This window comes from Lemur catta, chromosome 4 (assembly GCF_020740605.2).
Source record: "Lemur catta isolate mLemCat1 chromosome 4, mLemCat1.pri, whole genome shotgun sequence".
Taxonomy (NCBI): Eukaryota; Metazoa; Chordata; class Mammalia; order Primates; family Lemuridae; genus Lemur; species Lemur catta.
The window spans coordinates 6,578,262-6,603,800 of NC_059131.1; the positions used below are offsets into that span (position 1 = coordinate 6,578,262).

Here is a 25,539-nt window from a genome sequence, read left to right on the forward strand (position 1 = left end):
CACAGCTGTGACCTCAGCCTAGCACCTGCTCAAGGGCTGACACCCCAAGCCTGCCCGAGGCTTCCTTTCACCTTCCCAGCACAGCCCCACCTTGCAGCCACCGGCCGTCCATGCAGCCCTGGTGGAAGGCGCCTTTCTACTGCACCACGAGGAACCGCACAGGAAGGAGAAAGTTCGGCTCCAGCTTCTGGCCGAAAACATGGCCCTGAATGCTCAGTGATCCTGGTCCCCCTTTGATAAACAGAGGGCAGATGCGCAGCGGCAGCAGGTTGTCGAGACAGCCGGGGCAAGCCCTACTGTCGATGGGAGGTATGAAGAGGGAAGCAATACATCAGTAGTGTCACAGCCTGAGCAGCATTTTCCTGCTGCCTGCAGAGCTCCTGGTGACGATGACAGTGGCCACTGGGTGGGCGGATGCACAGGCCGGCCAGATGTGGTGGGGGTGAGCCCGTAAGGCTCTCTGGACCCCATGCTGGCAGGAGTCAGGGGGCTCCTAGTCACCGGGTTCCTCTCACCTGCTTTCCCTTCGAGTCCCTGCAGGCAAGAGATTCCGAAGCAGAGTTTAAGAGTTGAAATGAGGCATCTTTGTTCTCAGAGGAAAGTCCCTTTGGGCCCAGTCCTCAAGGCCTGTGTGACAGCAATGACGTTAAAAGCAGAGAGTTGGCATGGGGAGAACATTTCTTCCACCCTCTGCCCCTTGGGGAGGATGAAGTCGGGGCCTCGGCCTCCGTTAGAACCCTGGGCCCAGAGGGAAGGCAGCGACGTCTCTAAGGACACCTTGACCAAGCTCCGGCGTCCGTCCAGGCCCTCTTGGTGGCTGGCAGCCTCCTCCAAACACAGGCAGACCTCAGCTGCCAGAGGGGTGGCGGCAAGCCCAGGCCAGCCCCTCGTCACTCTGGGAGGGCCCCCTGGCCCGGGGTCCGGCGCTCCCCGGCAGCGGTGATGATTTTATTCACAGGTTGTAGGTGCACATGTGCGCACGGATACGCCTTCTCAGAGCAGGCTCTGTCGTCTTTCCTCAGCTGCCAGACTCCGAATTTGCTTCTTCCCTCCCGTCCCGTTGCCCACCAGGCTGGGCAGGGGGCCAAGCAGCGCCACTATTCGTTCCGTGTTCATTCTCCACCCGCAGGCGCCAGACTCTGTGCTGGGGGGTCGGACTCCCCCAGCAGGGGCTCCGGGGCCCGAGGAGAATTGCACCAGAGGAGGCTCGGGGCCAAGGGGGCCAGGCCCTCGGGCCCCTGGGGTGGGGGGTGTCCCGGTGACTGCGCTGCTGCCTCCTGGTGCCACCAAGGGAGCGTGCACCTGCGGGGAACGGAACTGGTTCCAGGCAGAGGCACAGGGAGCCTCCCCAGAGAACGAGAAGTTCCGGAGAGCCGGGACGCTGAGCCAAAGGCCCCGAGAGAGTCCCTGGCCGCCCCGTTCTAGGAGACACTTCACAGGGGTAACGAGCAGCCTGATAGGAAATATCGAAAAATGGAAAACAGAAACAAAATAAAACTGAATCTTATCAGACGTTCATTTGGAAAACAAATAGATGTGGCAGGAAACCAGCCGTCTTCCCAGTGTGAGGCCCGAGCCCTTGGACATCCCAGGATAGTTGCCTGGGATCCTCTCCCCCTCCCCCGGCCCCTTCCCACCTTTCTCTCTGCCTTTTTTCCTTCCTTCCATTTCCCTCCCTCCCTCCTCCTCTTTTTCTCCTTCTCTATCTTCCCCCCACCCCTCCACACACCCCTGGACTTGCCCAGCTACACCTTGTCACCTACCCACAGTCCTCTGTCAGCGGTCACCTCCCCGTGTCTGCCGCGTGCCACGCGTTTGCGAGGCGCTGGGATCCGTGGGAGCGATGTGGCTGGATGTGGCCTTGCTCTTGTGGAGCTCAGCGTCCAGCCTCGTGGCTGGGGGACTCTACTTCTCTAGGACTAGATCCGGACGGCGATGCCCTGGAGAGCCCGGGTGCCTGGCCGCTCCAGCCTCGTCCTCGGGGCACAGTCGCCCAGGCTGGCCATGGGCTCCTGGGGAGACCAGTCAGTGGTCGTGCAGGGGCCGGTGGGGACGGGTGGATCTGAGAGAGGAAACGAGCCAGTTTTCACTTTTGGCCCATCTTCTAGCGAGGAAAGTGTGCGAATAAATCACGTTCTGCTCAGTCTCTGCAGTCTCCATCAGTTGCCCTCACTGCCCTGAGTGTGGGAAGAGAGAAGTCCTAACCGCAGGGTCTGACAAGCCCCAGCTGTCCGGGTTGAGTCCTTCTCTCCTCGTTGTGAAAGCATCAGGTTTGGGGGACTGGAGATGATGGATTTATTAATTATTTTAAACTTACTTTCTCAGCCATGTACATAATGCTTAACATAAGCCTAAAGCCCTTTTTATGTTGTGAATATGACTCTATTACATTAGAGGTTTGGATTTCCCATGTGGTGACCATTATCTTTTGATAATAACAATAATGTTTCCATAGCTCTTGAATGCTTGCCAAAGGCTTGCATATACATTAGCTAATTTGATTCTCACAATAGCCCTATGAATGGGGATTTTCATCTTTTATTTTATTTAATTTATTTTTTATTCTTTTAGAAACAGGGTTTGGCTCTGTTGGTCAGGCTGGAGGACAGTGGCACGATCGAGGCTCACTGAAGCCTCCAACTCCTGGGCTAAAGTCATCCTCCTGCCTCAGCCTCCCGAGTTGCCAGGACTACGGGCACACACCATCACACCCAGCTAATTTTTAAAATATTTTTATAGGGATGAGGTCTTGTTATGTTGCTCAGGCTGGTCTCAAACTCCTGGCCTCAAGTGATCCTCCCTCCTTGGCCTCCCAAGTACTGGGATTATAGGTGTGAGCCACCATGCCCATCTCTCTTTTAAAATGAGGAAACTTGAGACTCAGGTTAAGTAGTGTTCCCAAGATCACACAGCTGTTATAGTAAGTGGTGGGAGAGGGCCTCGGAGCTGGTTCACCTTGACTTTGCTGCCATTGAATCTGACCCAACCGATGAGTCTCTATTGAGCACTTGCTGTATGCCAGTATTGTGGAGGCAAATGGAGCTTTGGAACCCCGATGTCAAGAGCGAGTTGACAGTAGCAGCCAGTGCTTGATAGTGCCTGGGGAGAGAGGGGCCAGGTATGTGGAGGGGTGCTGGGCGGAGGGAGACAGTGGCTGCAAGCAAAGAGGGCATGTGGCAGCGAGCAGCGTCTCAGATGCCTGTGAGTCCTGGCCCCCAGTTCCGCAGTGTCCTGCTTCTGTGGACAGACGCCCGGGGAACGTGAAGGACCAGGCTGGGCAGTGGGAGGAGAGAACAGGGAAGGAGCATTCCTGCTGTGCCCTTGGCTTCCTCATTTAGATGAGTTTTCATCCCTTCAGGAAAGAAAAGGTGAGCATGGGGGGAGGAGGCCTTCGCAATGTTCTGTTGGAATGTTCTGTCGTTTGGCAGCCCACCAGGGACGTATCAGTCCCAGACTGCTGATCTGCAGATACGGGATCCCGTTTCCGCTGCTTGGGGAGAGAAGGGAGGGCAGGCGCTGAGGCTGTATCAAATGCAAGTTTGTTCACAGAAGGACTCACCCCTCCTCCAGCCCAGCCTCCAGAGGGAAGCCCCTGCGTCAGATGGGAGCTCTGAGTGATGAGCTCAGTTGGACTGATGGCTTTAGCACAACTATGACCTGGACTAGAAAAGAGGAGGTCAGAAGATTCCCGAGCAGAGAAGGGCCTCAGAGGACAGTATGAGGGGGGAATCTCAGGCCCAGAGAGGGAAAGTAGTTTTCCCAGAGTCACACAGCCTGGAGCACCTTTGATGGCTTTAAAACCTATTCTCATTCTAACCCATACTATGTTTTTTGTTTGTTTTTGTTTTTTTCTGAACTAGGCTTTGAGATGGGGGGATTTTTATTGTTAATAAATGCAATAAGGAGGCAGAGCAGTGGAGGAGTGACTCTCCTGGAGCTCTTCTGTGACCTTCTCCTGAGGTCACAGTGACACCCTGGCAAGATACGTATTTCTGATTCCGAGAGCTCCGCAGTGAGGCAGGCAGGCAGGAGCCGCTGGGGTGCTGGGTGGAGGTTTACCTTCCAGCACTCCCGTTTCTGCTGCCGGGATGACTTGGGTAGACTAGGGAACCTTGGGGCCTTCTCAGCTGTTTGTAGGAGCTTCCAGAATGGACCTTTCCGAACGGGTCTGACACATTCCTACCTGTAACCTCTGCACGTGCATTTCCCCCTGGAGAGACACTGTGGCCTGGCTGTGTTTCTGAAAGGTGTGACCCCGAGCCTCCTCCCGCCAGAGCCACCAGGAGCTGGCAGGCGGAAGGGCAGGTTCCCGGGTCCTCCCAGACCTACTGAGGCAGAATCTCCAGGGAGGGGCTGGGAACCTGCGTTTTAAACAAGCTCCACAGGTGGCTCCAAGGTCAGCCAAGGTTCGGGCACATCTCGGTGGGGAATCGTAGAGACTGTGGAGCCAGGACCTGGTTCCCGTCTGTGTCTGCCCCTTCTGGGCTGTGTGACCTTGAGTGAGTTGTGTCCCATCTCTGAGCCTTGGTTCTCTTGTCTATTCAGTGGGGACATCACCCCTTCTGCTTTATAGACCGTCAGGGTCACCTAATGTGAGTAAAGCGTCTTAGTGCCTCCGAGTCTACCCGAAGCTCCTGCTCAGTGAGCTGCGGCCTTTGCTGGGCCTGGGGGTGTGGGGCGCCCACTGGGAAGGCTGCCTGGAGGAGGGGCCTTGAGTGTGGGAAGAGCTTTGTAGTGACCTTGGAGCTGGTGTTCTGCCCACGGGCTCCCAGCACGAGAGGCTGGCGGGGTCCTGGAGAGCCCCGAGCCGAGGAAGTGTCCTGCCTGGTGAGGGAGCCGGGCCGGAGCCGCTTATCTAAACCACAAGGGGGTTTTGGCTTAAGTCTAGTTACTCACCACACAAAGATTCAATTATTGAGACAATGAGGAAGAAAGGAATTTTTAAAATACAGAAGACGACAGTCGACGTCCACTGTCGGGAGAATGGGGAACCAGGCCTCAAATCTGTCTCCCCAACTAATGGAGATCCTGGGCTTTTTAAGGAGGGACCACGTGCCTTGGGGCAGGGGGTGGGGACGGTGAGTCTTGGTGTCAGGAGGTCACCCAGAGTCCGCCCAGGGGCCGTCAGAGTCTAGCTCCGGGGTGATTCCGCTTAGCGACTCAGGAAGGTTAAGTAGTTAAAAGTTCCAGGGTTATGGTCATCATGCCCTGCTGGCCTGGGAATCTGAACCATGACAGAGAGAGGGTTGCAGGGGTCACTGAAACGTGCTCACAGAGCTGTTGCAAGCCCACGTGCCTGCCTGTCAGCCAGGGCCCCCAGGAACCGGCAGCGTTTTTCCTGAGCAGTAAGGAGTGGCCCAGTGCCCTGAGCACCGGGGGATGAGGGTAACACCCCCTTGCTCTCCTGTGTGCTGCAGCGGACGCCGGGGAAGGGAGCAGCCCTCCAGGGTCAGTGGCCTGGAATTCAGTGGCCACGGAGACAGAGACTAGAGGCTGGGCGGGGAGAGGCTGGGGCGGGGAGCGGTGCCCATGAGGAGGCTGATCAGATAGGTCCCAGGGGAGGAGTGTCCCAGCGCCACCTGGCCCAGCTCACTGCTGGAGGACACTCCCCCACCCCTGCTGCTATTGGCCGGTTTTCATGGAACTTCCCTCCGCTCCCTGACTGCTCCTTTCCTGTGTCCCCCTCCCCCTTTCATGCCCCTTTCTCACTGTCCGAGGGGGACCAAGCCCCTCTGGCCCACCGAGCCCTGCCCACTTGGGAGCCTTGTGCAGTGGTGGGATCCTGCGACTCTGTGTCGTCACCCAGGTGCCACCAGGTGTGGGTGCCACCAGGTGTGGGTGTCCTGATCCTTCTGACCACCAGCCTGAAAATGACCCAGAGTCTCAGGAGCCAGACAGAAGGAATTTGTGCACCCCCATCCCTACTCCAGTGAGTGTGCGGGTGAGTATGTACGCCACTACCCAGTTCTGGGACTGGTCATCCACCTCATTTATGGGAAAGGAAATTGAGGTCCCCAGGGAGGTCTTGGTCCCTGGCCCTGATCTTGCCCCTCTTGGGTGGTCTTCCAGGACAGGTGGGATCCTGGTCCTCCCCAGGGGTGCTCTCACCTCCAGGTGGGGAGTACCTGCAAGAGCCTGAGCCCCTCCTGGGGCGTACTCTTGGGCTCTTGCAGACAATGCACCTTGCGTCTTGGAGTGTGTGAATGAGGCTTGGGCAGGGGGATGGGGGAGGCTGCGGCCACGTTTCTCCTCCCATCTGACCTTGGATGGCTTCACCCCCCCACCAACCCCACCGTGCTCCTCTCCCTCCCGAGTTGCGAGGGCAGCTGCAGGTGCTTGCTCAGGCTCCCCTCCATCCGCTCATCTGGGTGGGCCTTCCCGGGCTCACTTCGCAAGCCAGGCTCTGAGGGGAAGTGTGGGGGATCCTCGCCCCTCTCTTGTGAATGTGCCTCACCTGCTGGGCGCAGAGTCTGCACCTTGAGCTCCAGCGTGACATGAGTGTAGACCAGGGATGGACATGTCGTGTGAAGGGGCCCTTGCTGCTGGGTCCTGTAAGATGCGAAATCTCGTAATTTGCTTGACATACAGATCTGGTTTTCCCAGACTGGGTGCATAGGCAGCTGTTCCGAGAGCACCTCTGTCTGGCTTTGGGGGCCCACCCATACCCAGGCTCCCTGTGCCACTTCCAGCCCTGTCCCTTCACCAGATGGAGCTCCTTGGTGTGGACTTTGTGCCAAGTCCCATCTCTGAGGGACTGAGGGACAACGATCCGGCTGCTGGAGCCAGAGGCAGCCCTGGGGCTGTCTCACCTGTCCCCCTTGTTGGAGGGGCTGTGTAGCCCCAGGACACTGGGCTGGGCAAGGAGGCTGCGGGGCACCGCGCAGGGATGCTGTCTCTGCCCCTGCTCGCCAGGGCTGGTCCGACACTGTGCCGATGACCCCACAGGGGCCAGGAGCAGCCTCCCATGAAGAACCTGGACGTGGCCCGACACACTGGGGAGTCCACTGGGGATTGTTATCTGAATATTTCCAGTTGTTTTTCCAGTTTATGGTCATCTGCTCAGGACTTGAGGATAACTGTGTCTCCAAATATGCAGAGACGTCCTCTAGTTAGATACGTAGGGATGGTGGGCAGACGGTGGTGGTGTTTGAGGGAGGATTTTGTTGGCATTTTTTTAAACTAAAATTTTAATACCCTTAGGGTGGAAAATCCATAAATTTCAGGAAGTAACGTGTAAAGCAAAATAACAACAGCAATCACCGTAATCCCACATGTTGGTTTAGATGTAAATTTTAGGCTTTCTAGCAAAAATTTGTCAAAAGTGCCAGAAAAGATCTAGTTCCATACCCCTGTGCCCTGACTCACGCCTCAGAGAAAACCTCGGGCTGATGTCACAGTGGACCCTGTGCTGGAGCAGAGGGTGGACACAGCTTTAGTGGATGAGCAGGCCTCTGGGGGGGCTGGGGACCCCTGGCCCTGGCTCCCTGTGCTGCGTGGGGTCTTTATTCTCGTGTGATCCTTACCCTGCCTGCCCTGGGACTGTGTGAGTGTGCGTGTGTGTTTGTGTGTGTGCATACGTGTTGGTACGTGTGTATGTGCACATGTGCATCTGTGTTCACTAGACTGGAGCTCCCTGAGGGCAGGGCAGTTCCCAGCTCTGTGTCCCTGGCACCCAGCTCCAGCCTGGCTTTTACTCTCACTGACGGATGCCGGGAGCCTCCTTTGGGGGTCCCCTGACGCCCCTTGACGTGTGGCGCTCTCCTTCCTCGCCCAGCGCAGTGCGAGTGCCTTCCCAGTGGCACGCCTCCCGTGGCCTTGTCAATATTTGTCTGTGGTTGTCGCTGCCTCCCTCCTGGGCTGGTTCCTCGGGCGTGCCTGGCGGTGACCGTCCTCGGGGAGCCGGTCTCCAGCCCAGCGCCGGGCACCGGGCTCAAGGTCAGCGGGTGTGGGCTCGAACTGATGAGCGTGTTTACTGAGCTTCCTCCACAGCCTGCACCCGCAGCTCCGAAATGACATTTCAGGAATTGAATTACCGACATTTCAGTACTTGCAGAATCCAGGAATAGTTTATCTGATTATATCTGTTGGAAGTCATTGCCACAACCGGCTTCGTTTTCTTCGCCAATGTCTAAACTGAGTGGGGCGAGACAGCAGGGGAATGCCGTAATTACTCGATTTCCCCAAAAGCACATCTCTCAAGCTGGCAGCGGCGATGGCTCTCCCCTGGATGGGGGAGAGCCCAGGGTCCCATTGCTGCCTCCAGGCCAGGACAGTGTCACCTGCCTGTGACATTCAGGTGGAAGCTGCCCGTCATGCAGATGAGCCACTCAGACTGAAAATGCCGAGCACGCGGCACCTGCAGCCGTGAAAGGATCCTCCCTCCAGTCTGTGGTTTGGGGGAGCAGGGAGCCTTTTAGTTCTGCCGTGTAGAGTTGCGTGATGCCCGTGGCCTGATTTCTGTGCCGCCATCCTGCCTCGCAGGGGTTGCTGGCCTCGGGGCTCACTCGTCCCTCGGGCCTCGGCAGCCGTCATGGCCAGTTGCTCTTTCCTTGATCCCTTGAGGGATTCTCTCCGGATTTTCCTGGCCTTACAGTGTCTGTAGAATCTGCAGGAGGCTCAGACACCCTTCTAGGCCCTGCAGGGTCCATATGGCTGCAGGCCTTGGGGGCAGGGCGAGGTGAATGCACACACTTGGGGGGCTGAGCTGAGGCCCTGGCTTCCTGCTGCTTCATAGCTCAGGCCCATTTGAGAGTGTTCGCAAGCACCTGCCCCATGTAGGAGCAAGTTCAAGAACAGCAAGGACTCACAGCAGAGGGAGGGCTCAGATACGGCTCCTGGGCAGCCCAGCTGTAGTGGGAGAACTGGGAGGGAATCCCTGAGGCCTTCTTGGAGGAGGTGGCAGTTAAGCCAGTCAAATTTGTTCTTTGTCACTAATTCCCTATTAATCAAATAATAATGAATATGCGGTGTTTGGGTCCACTAGGGAAAGCTGAAAGTGATCTCAAAGGAGGCATAGATTCAACCAGACCTGAATTAGTTACACTTTAAGAAGTTCAACTTACGATTTTGAAAAAGGAAAAGGCTCTGTCCTCATTAGGCCACCCCCAGCGTGTCCTTGAGCCCTCCTTACTCCTTGAAATGTGCTTCTTGACGTTTTTGAGAAAACAACTTTCTCTTTCTATACTTAGCCCTTATCTCAGCGTGCAGGCGCCTACCTGGCCCACTTATCTTCAAGAAATGTGCCGGGCTAGGCCCCGGGGGTGCCGGGGACGCAGAGAGTGCATTGGCCTTCTGCCCAAGTGGAGCCCACATGGTCTTCTGAGAGCCCGTCGGAGCTGCCTGACTCAACCTGGAGCCCCTTTTCTGCTTCATTGCTAATGTCTCCTTCCCCTCCCCAGTGACTACCTTCCCTTTCCCAAATCGCCTCTGGTTTTGTCTTCTTCCAATCGAATTCCCATCAGTCCTGGAGCAGGTGGGACACGTGTGTGTGTGTGTGGGGGGGCAGAAACGCAGCCTGTGCCCGCACACGTGTGCCTGCAGGTGCGTGCGTGGAACTTGGCAGTTGGAGGAGACTTTGGGGCTGGGATTTCCAGCCTGCTTTGACACTGGCCTGTGGCACTGCCACCGTACAAGCCCTAAATCCTCCTGTGCAGAACCGACCGTCTCTCCAAGGAGAGCTTGGCTGGGTGCTGGTAGGAAGAGGCTCCCAGGAGCAGAGGAGGTGCTGGCTTAGGGGGAGTTGCGTTTTGTCTGTCCCCAGAGCAGGGTCCAGCATGTGGGAATGGTCACTGTGAGCTGGCCCTTGGCACCTGGACACTTAGGGGAGGCTCTGGACCACAAGGTGACTGCTAGCACTGGCCTTTTGCAGGGCACAGGAGCCTGCCAGGGGTATGATTTGGGGTGAGGGCACCCAGTAAGCTGTACCAGCTGTTGGGAGTTCCCAAGGATGTGTTCCTTTGTTGAGGGGTGCCCTGCTCCTGGGCTTCTTGTGGGGCTCTCAGGCAGCAACAGGGTAGTGGGAGGACTGGGTTTAAATTCTGACTTTGCCTCTGGCTTCGGGCTGGCATGCATCCCTGTGGGCCTCAGTTTCCTCATCTGTAAGGCAGAGGGGCCCCTCTAAGGTTGGCACAGAATCGGATGTGCTATGGGGCTGCCCCCTTTGCTGGTGGGAGCCCAGGCCGAGTTGGCACCTCCCAGCGGCAGGGCCGGGTTGGGAGCTGGCAGGCAGGGGGGCCCAATGGGTGGGGTGGGCATCTCCAGGCCCGGGGCAGAGAGGCCAAGCCAAGGGGATGGGCAGGGCAGGTCCAGGGGGTGGCCTCTGGCTCGTGTGGCCCTGCTGTTTGCAGCTCGGGGTGTGAGTCTGGCTGGCTGCTCAGCTGGAGGGACGCCAGTAGCATATACATACACATAGGCTCCTTCGAGGTAGCCGAATGGACAAGCCCGGCAGTGTCCACATCTGCCCATGTATTTGACCCATTTTCCGATTCCCCTCTGAGAAGAACTTTTCTTAGCAAATCGTCCACCTTGTTCGCTCTGTGTTCTCTGCATGCTCTGAATGGAGAGTTTCACCTGGGCTTTGGGGCCCCAGGTGGCTCCTTTGGTTCTGGTGCAGGCAGGAGCGGTCTCGGGCCGATAGCCCCACATGGGAAGGAAGCCCCAGGGTGCAGCTCCGCCTGTGGCCCTCAGCCCCGGCCTGGGGTCCTGCAGAGCCTCGTGTCCTATTGGTCGGGGGGAGAGTGGGTGATTTGGAGAAACCGTGTCCTCCTCCCCCACCAACTCCACTCCCCCAGTGCCCCGTGTTCCCCAGGGCAGCCTCCCTGCCTCTGCATTCCACGCTCCTGTTTCCTTCTGAGCTTTCCTGTGCACCTCCTAGGGGACACAGCCTGGGCCACGGCAGGACTGCCGACCCGGGCCGGCCTGGGAGGGTCCCACGGCCCGGTGTGCTCTGGAGGGTCCCACCCCAGGTGGCAGCGTGCCTTGGAGGACGGGCAGGGGTGCGGCCACTCGGTGGGTCTGGCTCTGTCCGTCCGGGAGGTTTCTCTGCTGCGCGCCGGCTCCGTGTCAGGGTGTGGCTCTGTGACGGAGCAGGAGACGGAATGACGGGCCAGCCGCCTGCTCCGGGCCGGTGCGGCTTTGCAGGCTTCTCTCATTCTTAGGAGGCTGATTCATGGTCTCCCTTTTTTCTGCCCTCGTTATTTTTGCAGCAGAAGAAATACACACAATGGCTGTCTTTATCTTATACAAAAGCCCGAGAACTGTGTTGCCTAAGTGTTGGGTGTCGGGTCTAGTCTTCCTGTGCCATCCGGGCTGATTTTGGTTGTGCTCTAGCTCTGCGTCAGATCGGTCCTCAGCTGGGGCTGAAGATCACAAAAGTCTCGTTTCCACGGCATGAGCCGCGCAGGGATTCTGGTGGCGCCCTGGGCTGTGCAGACTGAGGTGGGCACAGCCTGAATCCCCTGGAGCATGTGGAGCGCCTACTGCATGCCTTCTGTCAACTATTAAGCACCTATTATGTCCCAGATGCTGTGACCACCACACTGGACGCAGCGATGGGTAAGGCCGACCCACCCAGGAGCTCCTGGTTGGTGGGGGGCAGACTGGTGAGTGTGTGGTTGTGACGCAGTGGGACAAGCACTGTCACCGTGGGAGGGCACAGCAGCAGGGGCCCCATGCTCGCCCAGTCGCCCCCCCTACCCACCCCCGCCCAGCTGCAGCCTTCCCGGGCCAGGTGAGATGGGCCTGGGAGCTCTTCCTCCCCACCTGCCGGGAGGGTGGCTCAGGGCCTGCCGCTCTCTCTGCTGTCAGCCACGGCCGGAGCACACCTGTGTTGCTCCTCAGAAGGGCTGTCACCTGTGAAGACAGTGCCAGCTGCTCCTGCTCCCTGCCCCAAGGACAGGACCAGGAGCCTGTGGGCTGTATAAGAGCCAGCTGTCGCAGCTCCCTGGCCCAGGAACTGTGGCCAAGTCTGGAGAAAGGGCCAGTCTCTGGGTCCCAAGGCTGCTGCTGCCTTCCCCCCCTTAGCCCCCTGCTGCCTCTGAAGCAGCTCTCCTGGCTTCTGTCACTTCAGTGACCCCCAGAGGGAGGGATCAGCTCTGCCGGGGACCCGAGCGAGGGAGTGTCAGTCACAGGCGCCGCCTCGCTCTCCTCCGAGCTGACGAGCCCTGAACAGGTGCAGTGCATGAGGCTGGAGTGACACAGCTGGGGCCACACAGGTGAGGGCAGCTGGCCCAAGACCTGTGACCGGCCAGGAGCCTCCTGGCGCAGCAGGCTGGATGTGGGGCTTCCCGGCCTGTTGTGGGTGGGCGAGAGAGGAAGAGGATGCTTGGGGAAGGAGAATCGCCTGGGCCACCTGCAGGCGGGTGGGGCCGGGCCCACGGGAGGCGGGCAAGATTCCCTGGCTGGAATGAGAGGCAGACGGGGAAACTGAGGCTTGGAGTGGAGGAAGGGACAGCACAGGGCCTGGCCCCCCCCATAGGTTCTCTGTGCGTGATGCCATCCGTGCTGCTTCTCCATGAATAAGACATGAGGGGGATGGAGGGCCTTGAAGTATCATCATTATCTGACTTGATAATAGAAAAATTAAAATTTAAAGTGATCTAAAGTGACGAGTGACAGAAATGTTCCTAGAAACCGGAGATTGGGTGCTGCTTGGATCTCAGTACAGACGATATAAGACACAAAATCCCCTGGAGTGTTTATATATATATATAATGTTTCAGAATTCTCAGCCAAGGACACAAGGCTTCTGTATTCCTGGAGCGCTGGGGGCTCCTCAGTCTTCTCCAGCCAGCCCTGAGAAGCAGCCCTTCTCCCCTGGCCACCGGCCTTCTAGAACCAGAAAGCCCTCCCAGTGGCCCTGGCCTGGCCCACCAGCACCCCCAGAGACTTAGGCTCAGCCCCCAAGCCTGGAACCTCCCAGGGATCTTATCTAGGTCTAATCTTTGGAACCCAGGGCCCTTGGGAGCTTCCAGGACACCCCCTCGCGCCCCGACTGGGGCTCCTGTGGGGTTGACTCCGTAATGTATTTGGGGCCGTGGGCCATGAGGTCTGGTGTTTCCCATTGGGCCTCTAGGAGTATGCAGCCTGGCAAGTGCTCGTTCCCCTAGTCTCATGACTGGCTGTCCCTCGAGCTCAGGTGACCTGGCTGGGCCTGTGGCTTCTGCTCGCCTGCTGGGCCCCAGGTGGGCTTCAAATGCTGTGGGCTCCCTCCTTCCCTGAGGGTGGCCCAGATCCTCCCCCGAGCCTCGTCTGGGTCCTCGAGATCAGTGGGGCAGAACTCCAGAGCCCCAGGGACACCGGGCTGCATGAAACACTTATTTAATTATAGGAGTTACGTAACAACATATCAGAAAATTGGCAAAATACAGGGCAAAGAGGAAAGTCACTGATAGTCACCGTCACCTTCCAATATAGGCTTTCACGTGTGTGTTCCCTTCTGGTCTTTGTTTTCTTTCCTTGCTGTACTGACACTTGCATTACAAGGCTGGGTGTGTCTTTGCTGGCATCTTCAAGGGTTGCAGCGGGAGTTGTTTCTCGTCAGGATGCAGAGACGGAACCTGCTCTGGGGCTGATGGTGCAGCTGGGGGTGCAGCTGGGAGGCTGGGGTGGAGGAGCGGGGAGGCAGCCTGCCCCAGCGCCCAGGTGCGGGGTGGGATTGAACCAGACCCTGCCCTCCAGGAGCACAGGGGACAGACACAGGTGTGTTTAATTCAAATACAAATATAAAATATTGTGACAAGCGTTTTGAGTACTTCTTGGAAAGGGCCCGAGCTGGGTGTCAGCCGGGGAGGACTTGGAGTGGGGCGGGCAGACATGTTCACCCCACGGCTCAGAGCAGGCGCCTAATCACCATGTTGGTGGCGTGGCGCGGACCCCATCTGTCATCATCTTGTTTATTTGTGATTGTCGGCGAGTGGGCGTTCCACGGGGCCAGGACTTCTTGGCCTCAGTCACCAGGCAGAGCTGATGCCGTAGATACTGGATGGACAGAGGGAGGAGAGAGAGCGGCAGGTGGCTGTGTAGGGAAGGATGCCGTGGGCTGGCCGCAGAAGGGTGGTCTTTGGCAGGCAGCTGAGCCTAGAGGAGAATCTAAGCCCTCCCTAGCTGGATGTCTTTAGGGCAGAAGTACTAGAAAGTCATGCAAGAGAAAAGAGGTGGGGGAGGAGAGGACAGAATCCCTACCCGTGACCCCAGCAGGAGCGGCGGGCGGCACTCTGGCATACAGCACGTCTCACCCAAGGCTGCCCTGCCAGGGTAGATGCAATTTCATGAGATCATTCCTTAGCTACTCTTTTCAAACCTGTTTGTTTTTTTCCCCACTTAGCAACGCTTTGTTCTTCCCTAGAATTCACCAGGCAGGACGGGGTTGACGAGGGAGCCTCTCCCACCTGGACACTTGGTGTCTGGCTCCCCCTGGGGCTTGGCGGGGCTCAGGGCTTTCCCGGGCCCAGGTGGAGGAGCAGGAGCCATCAGGGTGTCAGAGCCGTGGTGGGCAGAGGGTGGTCCGACCTCCACGCCTACTCCATGTCGTTCGGGAGCCTCGAGGCAAAGCAGTCGCCGAGGACACAAATTACAACAGTGATGCTGTCAGTTGTCGTGTGGCATGTGGGGACCAACATAAACTGTGAAGTCAGAATCGACCTGGATTTGAGCCCCAGATCTTCCTCGCAGCAGCTGTGGGCCCTTGGGCAGGTTACGTAACTTGCAGGCGTTAGTTTCCTCATTACACGAGGGGCATGGGGACAGCACCTTCCTCTGAGGGTTGGAGGAGAAAGTGAAACCAAACACAGCCTCTGCTGGGCGCCCCGCGCAGAGCGGGCACTCGGCAGGTGCTGCTGCTCTCGCCTCTGGGGAAAAAATGAAAGAATCAATTGGAAAACGGTTAAGAAAATAATCCAGGAGAGTAGTTGGAAAGACGATACGTTCGTATTAGTCATGACCACTTATTAACATATAATTTAAAAATATTTCAGTCTTGTGCTGAAATTGTTATGGTGGTGGTTATGCAACTGTATACATTTGTCAAAACTCACTGAGCTGTACACCTAAAAAGGGTTAATTTTATTGTGCGTAAAGTATACCTTAATAAACTTGACTTTACCCAAAAACTCCCATTCTTAATGTCAACAAAGCAGATCAAAATACCCAGGTCTAATATTGAGGGGAAACGTGCCTGACTTGGATGAAGAAAAAAAATGACATTTAAATATTTTGTTGTTGTTTTCTCCCTTGTTACAGCAGTTAAACACTGAATCCACCCATTCAACTGGTATTTATTGGGTGCCTACTGTGTACCAGGCACTGTTTTAGGTTCTGGGGGTACACCTGAAAAATAAAACAAGCCTCACATTGAGTAGAAGGAGACCAGTGACAAACATAATAAACAGGGGACACATGCCATGGGGAGAAATAGGGCAGACAGTGGGAGCCAGGGGCGTGTTAGAGGGAGGGTCTTGCAATTTCAGACTAGTCAGTTGTGGCAGGCCTCATGAAGCAGGTGATATTTGAGCAAAGTGTGGGGACCGCTGCCCGGGAGAGGGTCCAGGCAGAGCCGGTGCAAGGCCCAAGGTGGGAGGGGCCTGGTGGGCGCAGGGGGTGCAAGGACAGCACCCTGGAGCACCTGTGGAGTTTGGACGAGAAATAAACACTCCTGCCAGGAAGGGCATCCTGATCACAGGGTCTTACATTGCTTGAATATCACAGAATACATATTTCACTTGCTCACCATAATCAGACTGTATTTTTTACGTACTGCATTGTAACTTGTTCATCACGATCCATGATCAAAGATGTTTTTCCTGTTTTATTAAAATCATCTTGGGGGCCCAATTTTGAAGGCTCTGGCAGGATTCCGTTCCTGGGTGTGCACTAATGTATTTAACTAGAGCCCTGCTGCTCAGTGCTGAGGCTGCGCCTTCTACAAAGCACTGCTGAGGGGTGCGAGGGGGCGGCCACAGCGGCCGCGCTGGCACCAGCGACGGGCACTGGACGACGGTGGAAGGGGCCCAGCTGAGCGCAGCAAGTGTGCCCTTACCTCGTGGCGCCAGACCTTTGGGACAGTCTGTTTATTGTGCTTTCCCCATTGCTTTGCGTTCAGAGGTGCTTCGCCTGGAAAGGTACCTGGACTCGAAAACACAAGGAGCATACTGCTGGCTTCCCGACGTTGTGGGCTCCCTGGTACAGTTAACAGGCCTTACCTGCTTTGGCCACCTGCTGGCATCGCAGTGTCCTGGCCTCGCAGACCTCCGCCCTGTCCTTGTACACGCACGTGCCCGCACGCGGTGCCCCCCCCCACACTGTGCGCAGGACCCCGCCCACCGCCGAGCCCCACCTGCGGTTTCTCCTCCTCCCCTCTGCTCCCGGCGTCCCTTCCTCCTGCCTGCTCCTACCTGCTTCCTCAGCAGCCCTGGCAGAGCATCAGCCCCAAGGGCAGGGGTTCCTCACAGCCACACCTGCCCCGGCCTGCCTGCCTGCCTGGCCCCCAGCTGCCTGTCACTGTGTGGCACTGGGACACAAAATGGTCATTGGGATGCTCTCTCCTGCGGAGCTGTCAGGCCAGTGTGAAAAGTGAACACGAAACATAAACGAGCATCCACAGGGTCCCAGGAGCAGGAGCTTCTGGGGGGCGGGGAGGCTGCAGGCAAGGCACCCAGGGGAGGGCATTCAAGGATGTGTGAAGAGGGGGCGGGAGGGAGGGAGAAGACAGATCTTATCTCTGGGCCAAAAAACCTTAACTGAGCAAAGTGGCAACTTCTAGGCCTGTGACCTCGAGACAGACTGGATGTTGGAGGACAGGATGACACTGGCCATTTGGGGATAACTTGTCTAGATTCAGGGCTCAAGATGGGACTGGTGACATGGCAGGATCCTGAGGGTAGCGTCAGCTGTCTGAATTCTCTGACATTTCCCAGGTTCAATCAAGACTCTGCAGCTAGCTTGGCCAAGGCAAAGTAGAGAAAGGTATAGTGTCTCGTGATTTGGGTTTTTTTTTGAAAGCTGCTTTGAAAGGAGGTGTAGGGCTCATTTGCAGGAATAGTTAGCGTTTCCAAGGCCAATGGGCCGGAGCGATCTAGTTGCAGTGGTACTTTTACCTCCTGTCCTCACAACGGAGGGCGCTTTTCTCAGCCTGCTCAGGCCGCCGTAACAAAGTACCCAGCGTAGACGGCGGACGCTTACTCCCACAGTTCTGGGGGCTGGAGTCCGGATCAGGGTGTGCGCTGGGTCGGGCTCCGGGGAGGGCGCACCCTGGTTTGCAGACGGCTGTTTCCGTGCTGTGTTTTCACGCGGACTGGGGTGGGCTCCGGCCTCTTCTTCCTAGAAGGACACTAGTCCCATCATGGGAACCCACCCTCATGGCCCCATCGAAACCTAACCACCTCCCAAAGGCCCCACCTGCTAGCACTGCCGTGTTGGGGTTAGGATGTCACACGCAGGCTTGGGCTGGGAGCACAGCCATTCAGTCCGTGACCGCGCTGCAGGGTCTAGGGCGGGCGGACGGACTGGGACGCGCGTGGTAGGAAACGAGAAAAATGCAGGAAACAGCGACTACAGTCCACAGTCCTGCAGTTCAGAGATGAGCACAGCAGACATCGGGGGCCATTCCTCCTCGTTCGTTTACAGCGAGGCGATGAGACGTGGAACTGTGCCGTCACTGACGCCAGACTGCCAGGTCATTTCGGGTCCTGCTTTTTCCATTTAGTACCGTATTGTTCCATTTCCTGTGTCATTCAAAATTATTTGTAAACATAACTTTTAATGACAAGTCCTAGGAGTTTTTGGACTTGGACGTGATTCCCTCCAGCCTCCTCATGCCACAGAAGGCCACACCCTCCCAGAGACGCCAGGGCAGAGCGGGGAGTTGGGACTAGACGCTGCCCTGCGCTGTCCCCTCGCCACCACGCTGCCTCTGCTGGCAGGAAGCGCCTCTGAGTCTGTAGCGCTCAGGCCTGCGCTTGTGCCCTCGGGCCAGTGAGTGGCTGGCAGACTAGGTCTGAAGTCCCGCCCTGCTGCTTTCCGAAAACCCCCTCTTTGTGGGGGGTGTGCACCGCCCTCTTTTGTTTGTAAATGTCCCTCACTACTTATTTCTCAGACAAATTGTAAAGGTGAGAGAGGTGTTGCTCGTGGAGGCTACTTTAGAGGGAAGGTGTTTTCGATGCACCTTCCGTGGTGCCAGGAGGCAGGTGTGAGGGTGGCCACCCCGGAGTGTGCGCAGATCTGCCCCCTTTCTCGGCAGGCTGGGCTGTGGGCCAGAGCCGTGGACCAAACACTGCAAATTCCTCAGGGCCACGGCCCACCCTTCTGGGATGAGAGCTGAGCAGCGGTCAGTTGCATGGCCTCGTGGGTAGTCGGATGGCCCGACTGCAAAGGCCTCGAGTAATGGGATGACCGTCTCTCAGTAGGTGCCATATGGCTGTGCCGTGACCATGTCAGCAGTTTCTTCTGCTGCTGTGTAGACGTGGCATGTATGAAAGATTGTCTGAGGGTGCAAAACTGGAGAGCTATTGAAATTCCAGAAGCTGTGGTAGGTAGGTGGGAAAGATGAGCTGAAACAAGATGAAATTAACAGGGTTAAAGGCAGGCTTTGCACTTTGGTTTAAGTATAGAGTCGTTCATTCATGAGAGTACAGGTTTGAGAAAAAATAAGACTTGAAAGGCTCAGAGCACACACAGCGACTCCTCCCCAGCTGGTGGCCACAGGCCGTGCTGCAGCCCCTGAGCTGGGATCCAGAGGGCCTGGAGTGGGTACTTTGTACAAGGCTCTCCCGGAGCTCGGTGTACCCTCTCGTTAGGGAGGTGGACTCCTGACCCGAGTCCAGACAGGAATTATAATCACTTCAGAAAAGCTCTGTACAATTTAAATTGCACAAGTGCCTACAGCCCTGAAGAGCTGTTTAATGTACTGATTGTGCAACTGTTGGGCAGCTTTTCCCTTTGCCACAGTAAATTTTCAATTAAAGAAAAAAACAAATCCAGCTCTCAGTCAGAAGTGGGTAAGGTTTGCTTGGTCTGGAGATACCAGCTCATGCGCTCTGGGGTGGAGAAGGAGTGTGGGCAGGTCTGGGGAAAAGCCACGTGTGTGTCGCCTGGGCTCAGCTCACACCTTACTGGGCACACCTGGACCCGTGAAATCTGGAGAGTGTTTACATAGGGGCCTGCTGCAGCAGGGGGTGTGGGGGTGTTTGCTGTTGGCTATTTTAACTGACTGGCCCCTGGGATTTTTGCAGCCAGGACAGCCTGCAGGAACAAGTCTTCGGGCACTGGGCCAAAGGCCTCCCCAGCAGGGATCTGTTCAGCCCCAGGGGGCTGGGGTGCTGGCCACCGCCACCCCCATCCTCTGTGGCATAGCAACAGAGGGCCCGCCTCCCTGGAGGGCTCAGCTGCCTCCAGTTGGGGTGTAGAAGGTTCTCTTAAGGCCCCTGGCAGAGCTGCACCTGTCCCCATTGCCCCCGCTCCACTCTCTGCATGGCTAACTCTTAGTTATCCTTCAAATCTCTGTTTAGATGTCACCTCCTCCGAGAAGCCTTCCCAGATCCCAGGTCAGGCAGGAGGCCCCTCCCTGGGCTCCCCTAGAATCCTGCAGTCTTGCCTATGGCACGAGCCACTTGGGACACTTATCACACTGTGAGCTCCTTGAAAGCAGGCATCGCTCTTGCTCTCTGTGTATCTGTGACACTTAGGACGATGGCTGGCGCAGAGCAGGAGTTCAATTTAAAATGTTTTGAATGAATGAAAGAAGGTATAAATGAAACTCCAATTCCAGCTCAGAGAGTAGCCCACCTCCCCAGTGAGCAAGTTCAAATGTGGGAACCACTGAGTGTTTGGTGGGCCCAGGTCCCCTGGATCAGTGCTTGTGCAGGACAGAGGCAGCCCCCATGTTCTCATGGGACTAGTGGGCAGAACAGGGCCCCAGGTGGCCTGCTGGCCCTGTCTGAGGTGTCCAGGTGCCCCTGGAGTGGGCACCGGCCAGGAGGTGCCTGCATCCCTTCATCCAAGCAAGGAGCCACCTAAGCCCCTTAAAGGATTCTGTAAGGACTCAATGTTGTGCTTTGCACAGTAGAGACACGGGTCTGCTGGCCCCAGCAGAAGTCCTCACAGGGACCATGGGTCTCCTGCTGTGTGACCTCAGCAAGTCTCCTGCCTTCTCAGGCCTGGGTTTCCACGGGGAGACATTAAATGACCGAGCGATGTGACACTCCTAGACTGTAAAGTGCTCTGCATAGAGATGCTCACCTCCCCATGGCTGGGCCTCGGATGGAGACTGCTTTGCTGTGTCAGGCAGGACTAAAGGGACTGAACTTGTCAGCCTGTCTTTCCTCTGGACAACTTGGGGGTGTCTTGACACCCTTTGTATCAATTCCTGCCCAGGTTCTTGGTGCCACCAAAACATAATGTCATTAGGGTTCCCTAATGAAGCATTTTGAGGATTTGGTCTACAATAGAGACTGGTCCTATGTGATTTTACAGTAAATATGGCTTTAAAGCAACGGCCATCTGAGAATTGCAGATTGAAACAACAATGAGACACCACTACACACCTATTGGAATGGCCAAGACCCAGAACACCGACCACACCAAGTGCCGGTGAGGATGTGAGCAACAGGAGCTCCCATCCATTGCTGGCGGGAATGCGGGATGGCACCGCCACTTTGGAAGCCTGTTTAGCAGTTTCTTGCAAAGCTAAACACACTCTTACCCTGTGATCCAGCAAGTCAGGCTCCATGGCAGTCACTCAAAGGAATTAAAAACTTATGTCCACACAAAAACCTGCACATGGATGTTTGTGGCAGCTCTATTCATAATAGCCAAAACTTGGAAGAACCGAGATGTTCTTGGGTGGGAGAATGGATAAACAAACTGGTACATCCAGACAATGGGATATCATTCCACAGCACTAAGAGGAAACGAGCTATCAAGCCAGGAAACTTAAAGGCTCATACTCAGTGGAAGAAGCCAGTCTGAAAAGGATACATATGGGTGTGTGGATGATGGATGAACAGGTGGAGCACGGGGATTTTAGGGCTGGGAAACTACCCTGTGTGGTACCGCAGCGCTGGACACATGGCATCGCACATTGTCAAAACCCACAGGGTCCAGCACCAACAGTGCACCCGATGTAAACTCTGGACTCTGGGTGATAGTGATGTGCCGTGGTAGGTTCATCCGTTGTCACAAACATACCACTCTGGCGCTGGGTTTTGACAGTGGGGAGGGCATGAGGGAGGTGTGTGGAAATTCTCTGTACTTTCCACTCAATTTTGCTGTGAACCTAAACTGCTCTAAAAAAATGAAGTTCATGAATTAAGAAAAAAAAAAAAAAAAAAGGAAATGGCCACATGCAAAATGCCGCATGGAGGGGCATGCATCCTGAAATATGTCAGCTAGATTAGAGGCTGGAATAAAACGACCTTTTCCGGTTCTGGACAAGAAGCCACATGCGTCGCCCCTCCCTGCTCCTGTGTGTGCCCGGCTGCAGCTGCCGAGTGTGGTCTCCACAACAAACCGGCCACGGAGGCTGCACATCTTCCTGTTTCTGCCCGGCCACACCACGGGGCACTCAGCCCTTTTCCTGAGCGCTCAAAGCTGCGTTTCCTAGAGCCCCTTCCTGTTTAAGAGAAGCAGGGGAGTGGCGGCTTGCTTGCTCAAGACTTTCGAGGGCAACAATGTGCAGGGTGGCACTGCATGCCCGGCACCACTTCGGGCCCTTCCTCTGGGGACCAGCATGTTCCGTCCTCTCGCCCTTTGCCACTGCAGTCTGCAACTGGTTGAAAAGTCAACCCAAGAAGTGAGCAACAGGGGAATGTATTTATGTCGGGGTGTCCTAACACTGGCAGTGCCCTGTGCACTGCAGGGCCTTCAGCAGCATCCTTGGCCTCTACCCATTAGAGGCCAATAGACATGTCCCCCCACTCATAGTTGTAATAACCAAAAATATGTCCAGACATTGCCAGATGTCTCCAAGGGGGCCAAGTCACTCCAGTTGGGAGCCACTGGATTATATGCATGTGTCTGTGTACACGTGTGTGCACACACACACATATGCACGCCTTCTGCTCTGGATTGGCACACCTGCTCTAGGGCCAGAGCCAGCTTCCTGGAACTTGCCGTCACCCTTTAAACTAAGCTTCCAATCCTGGCTGGCAGCAGGACCGCCACAGACCTCTGTCCCCAAGGGCAGGGCGAGGGAGGAGGGGACCCGGCTGGATGGTCATTTCCTTCTTCAGTCGTGCGGGATAAGCCACTCCCCCCCCATAGGGCATGGGGTGGGAGGCTGCCCCTGTCTTTCTTGCAAAAGACCCCTCATGGAAGCACAGGACCGAGGGACAAAAGCCCCTCGTCATCCATGTGGGAGAGTGTACAGAGAGGATTTCCAACACCCAGCCCCGGGGAGCTGGGACAGCCCAGTCCCTCTGCGGGTGGCCTGTCCCTCAAATGCTCACCACTTCCCTCCACAGTGGTGCTTGCTGGGTGCCAGGTGGTGTGCCGGGCACGGGGGCACCGCCACTTCCCCTCACGGTCCCTGCCCTGTGGGGTCACAGACAGTAAGCAGCACGTCCCAGAGAAGCTATGAAATGCGGTCAGAGTGCCGTGAGGGGAGCCGCACAGCAGTGTAAAAGCCAGTGGCCGGAGTTTGGGGGCTTCTCTGGGGAGGGACTCTGATCGGGGGGGTCTGAGGGAAGAGCAGGTCACTGGGGAGTTAGGGATTGTCTCAGCCAGCAGGGGAAATAGCATGACGGTGGCCAGAGCTTGGCACTTGGAAAGAGCCTCAAGACCTTTCTGTCCAATTGTGAAATGAGCTGGGCAGACTGGAATCAAAAATGTAACAGAGACAGAGGTGACGGGACGCCTCTGCCATGAGTGGCCTTTGCTGAGTGCTCCTGTGTGTGTGTGTACACTCCTTGGCAAGGGTGCCTGTCATTGTCACAATAGCCTATCAGCCCCTGGGCCTGGGGAGGCTGAGGACCTGACCAAGGGCCGCCCAGTGGTACCAGGCTGAGGCTGGCCGGGTTTGGTTGCACCCGGGGAGGGGGCTCCAGGCCCGAGCGCTCCAGGCACTTGTGAGGATGCGGCGTCCCAGGCTGACACCAGAGGTGTGGGGCCGGGTGCAGGAGTCTGCATCATTGCAAGCACCGGCTTGGTTCCGGCAGGGAGGCAGGAGTGCTTGGGCGGCTGTGGGTGAATCGAGTTCCTTGGTACAAGCACTTTCCGCACAAGGGCCCACGTCTCTCGGAGGCCAGGCTGGGCTGTGATTTTCCATTTGATGTGCGAGGCTGATTTCACTCGCGGATGCAGAATGGAAAGCCGTGTGGGCAGAGCACGGTGAGCTGTCTGCTTGCGCCATGGCAGAATCTGGTGGCTGCGCGGCTGAGCGGTGTCACTAATGCGATTCTCAGAGCCTTTTGGGTGTTTGTGGTGCGGCGGCTGCTGTGGGAACCCAGGAGCTGCTCATTTGTGGGGGATGAATAATTTATTTCTGTTTTCAGATGACTTATTCCTGCATCACAGATCCTGCAGCCCGGCCGCCGCGCCTTCTGTAGGCTGCTGATTCAGTGGCTTCGGGAGAACGTGGCTTCGTCCCCCACTGCCCTGGACGCCTGTTTCCAGGCCGCACTTTGTAGGCTGCGTGTCAGGTGGGGTCTGAGCTTCTCCACTCGGGGTGCTTTCCTTCCTTTCGTCTCTTTGTGGGGAAACTGCCTTCCCTGCTCCTCGGCCCGCTCAGGAGGCACAGTCCCAGGGCACGGGCTGGCCCTGGGTTCCAGGGCCGTCTGGCAATTAGGGTATCAATACCAACAGTGCAGCGGAGTCTGTCTCATAGGCACCCCTTGTTTCCAGTTTTGGTGTGTGACAAGCTGAAACCCACATATGGTCACAATTACCCTTGAAAATCTCAGGTTTTCACGTGTGCCAGCTTCACCTCACCCCAGGTTGCTCACCTGCCACCTCACTGGTCTCCCTGACATACGCCTTGACACATGCCGTCCATCCCGCCCAGGCTGCTAAGCCGATCCTCCTCTCAGACCATTGCTCAAGAGCCCACCATGGCTCCCTATTGCCAAATGCGGCCTGAACACCAGTATTCAAAGCCCTCCGTGGATGGGCTCAGTCCTTCCTCCCCAGCCCGTCTAACATGAGCACCCCGAGCTGCCCGCTCACTGGTGCATTTGTTTCATGTTTATTGAGTCTGCGCTACTCTCAGTGCTGTTCAGGGGCTTCGAGACACGGGGAGCAAGACCCCACCCTGAGTACTCAGCCCAGAGGGGACAGGAGCGCAGCAGACAGGTTATCGGCAGCCCTCACAGGTGGCTCGGGGCCCCGGGAATGGGGGAAGGGAGCGTGGGAGAGTCTCAGAATTTTCGGCGTCTTTAATTTGCCCCACTTGGTGAGACTGAGACCTCAGGTGGGTGCCCGGGACCTCGATGCCAAACTGCAAGGGTCTGCAGGCCAAGGGCACTCCGGGAGGCTTCAGTCGCGGTGGGCACCTGGAGCCTGGCGTGAGGAGACCTGCTACGGACAGCCTGGCCGGGCCCCTCTGCCCACCACCTGCCCCCTCCCACCTCCCCACAGACCCTGCCTTGTGCGCTAGGCCCACCCTTTGCACTGCCTTGCACTTCATCACTTAATTACACTTAAATATTTAATTAGTACTCGTTTCCTCACTCCTTTATTGCTCCTGAGGGCAAAGTTTCTGTCTCTGGCATCCCCACGGGGCAGGGCATGGTGCCAGCGGGTAGCTGGTGGGAGGAGTGGGGCTCGCAGGCCAGGTGGGCTTGGGTCTAGCTCCTGGCTTGCAGCTGGCTGGCTGTGTGGCCTGGGGCAAGGGGCTCAGCGTCTCTGACCTCTGTTTCTCATCTGTAGATGGGGGGACGGTCAGCGCCTGCTGGGGGCCTGTGAGGAGCCGGAGGGACGGCACGTGTGTGAATGTGCCCGGCGAGGGGCGCATCCTTAATGCCACCTTCAGATTTCGAGATAAGGCCCGTGAGCCTACAGAGTGCACGTCCCTGGGGCTGCATCTCCTCAGTAGTCCTCACCGCACCACGGAGGAGGGGTTGGATTCCCACTGTCAAAGGAGGGAGCAGTCCCAGAAGAGAGGTGACTGGCCTTGGGGCCATGTGGCCACACCTCAGAGAACAGACCCCGACGTGCTGTGTGCACTTCCACGTTGGCGGAGTGCTTGGGTCACACCCCCCACCCACACACACCACTGCTGTTGCTCTGAGCACCTACTGTCCCTGACATGTCCAGGGTGGCCCGGGAACAGCCTTGGCAGGGACAGCTGGCATTGTGCTGCGGGCAGGCAATACTGATGGCGTTTTCCAGGCTGTGTACCTGCTGGTCCCTCTCTCTCTTCCACTATCATCATGAATGAAACTTTTAGAGTGTTTAACAGTGGTGCTCAGGGAGGCCTGTGGCCCCAGCTCGTGTGACAGGTAAACAAGAGGTGACAGTGACATGTGGCCTGAGCACCTGGAAGGGGCACTTATTCAGTTGCCTGAATCTTTGCACCTCTGCCCAGCAAACAGGCAGTTTTGCCTGGCCACACCT

At 56.8% G+C, this 25,539-nt stretch overlaps 1 protein-coding gene across 1 annotated transcript in view; it reads left to right on the forward strand.

The window, feature by feature from the left end:
* Positions 1-236: 236 nt before the first annotated feature.
* HPCAL1 (hippocalcin like 1) overlaps positions 237-25,539 on the forward strand; it is a 55,719-nt gene continuing 30,416 nt past the window's right edge. Inside the window, exon 1 of the mRNA XM_045549033.1 lies at positions 237-309. Within this exon, the coding sequence (XP_045404989.1) occupies positions 252-309 (58 nt within the window). The 5' untranslated portion in view covers positions 237-251. The remainder of the gene's footprint in view (positions 310-25,539) is intronic.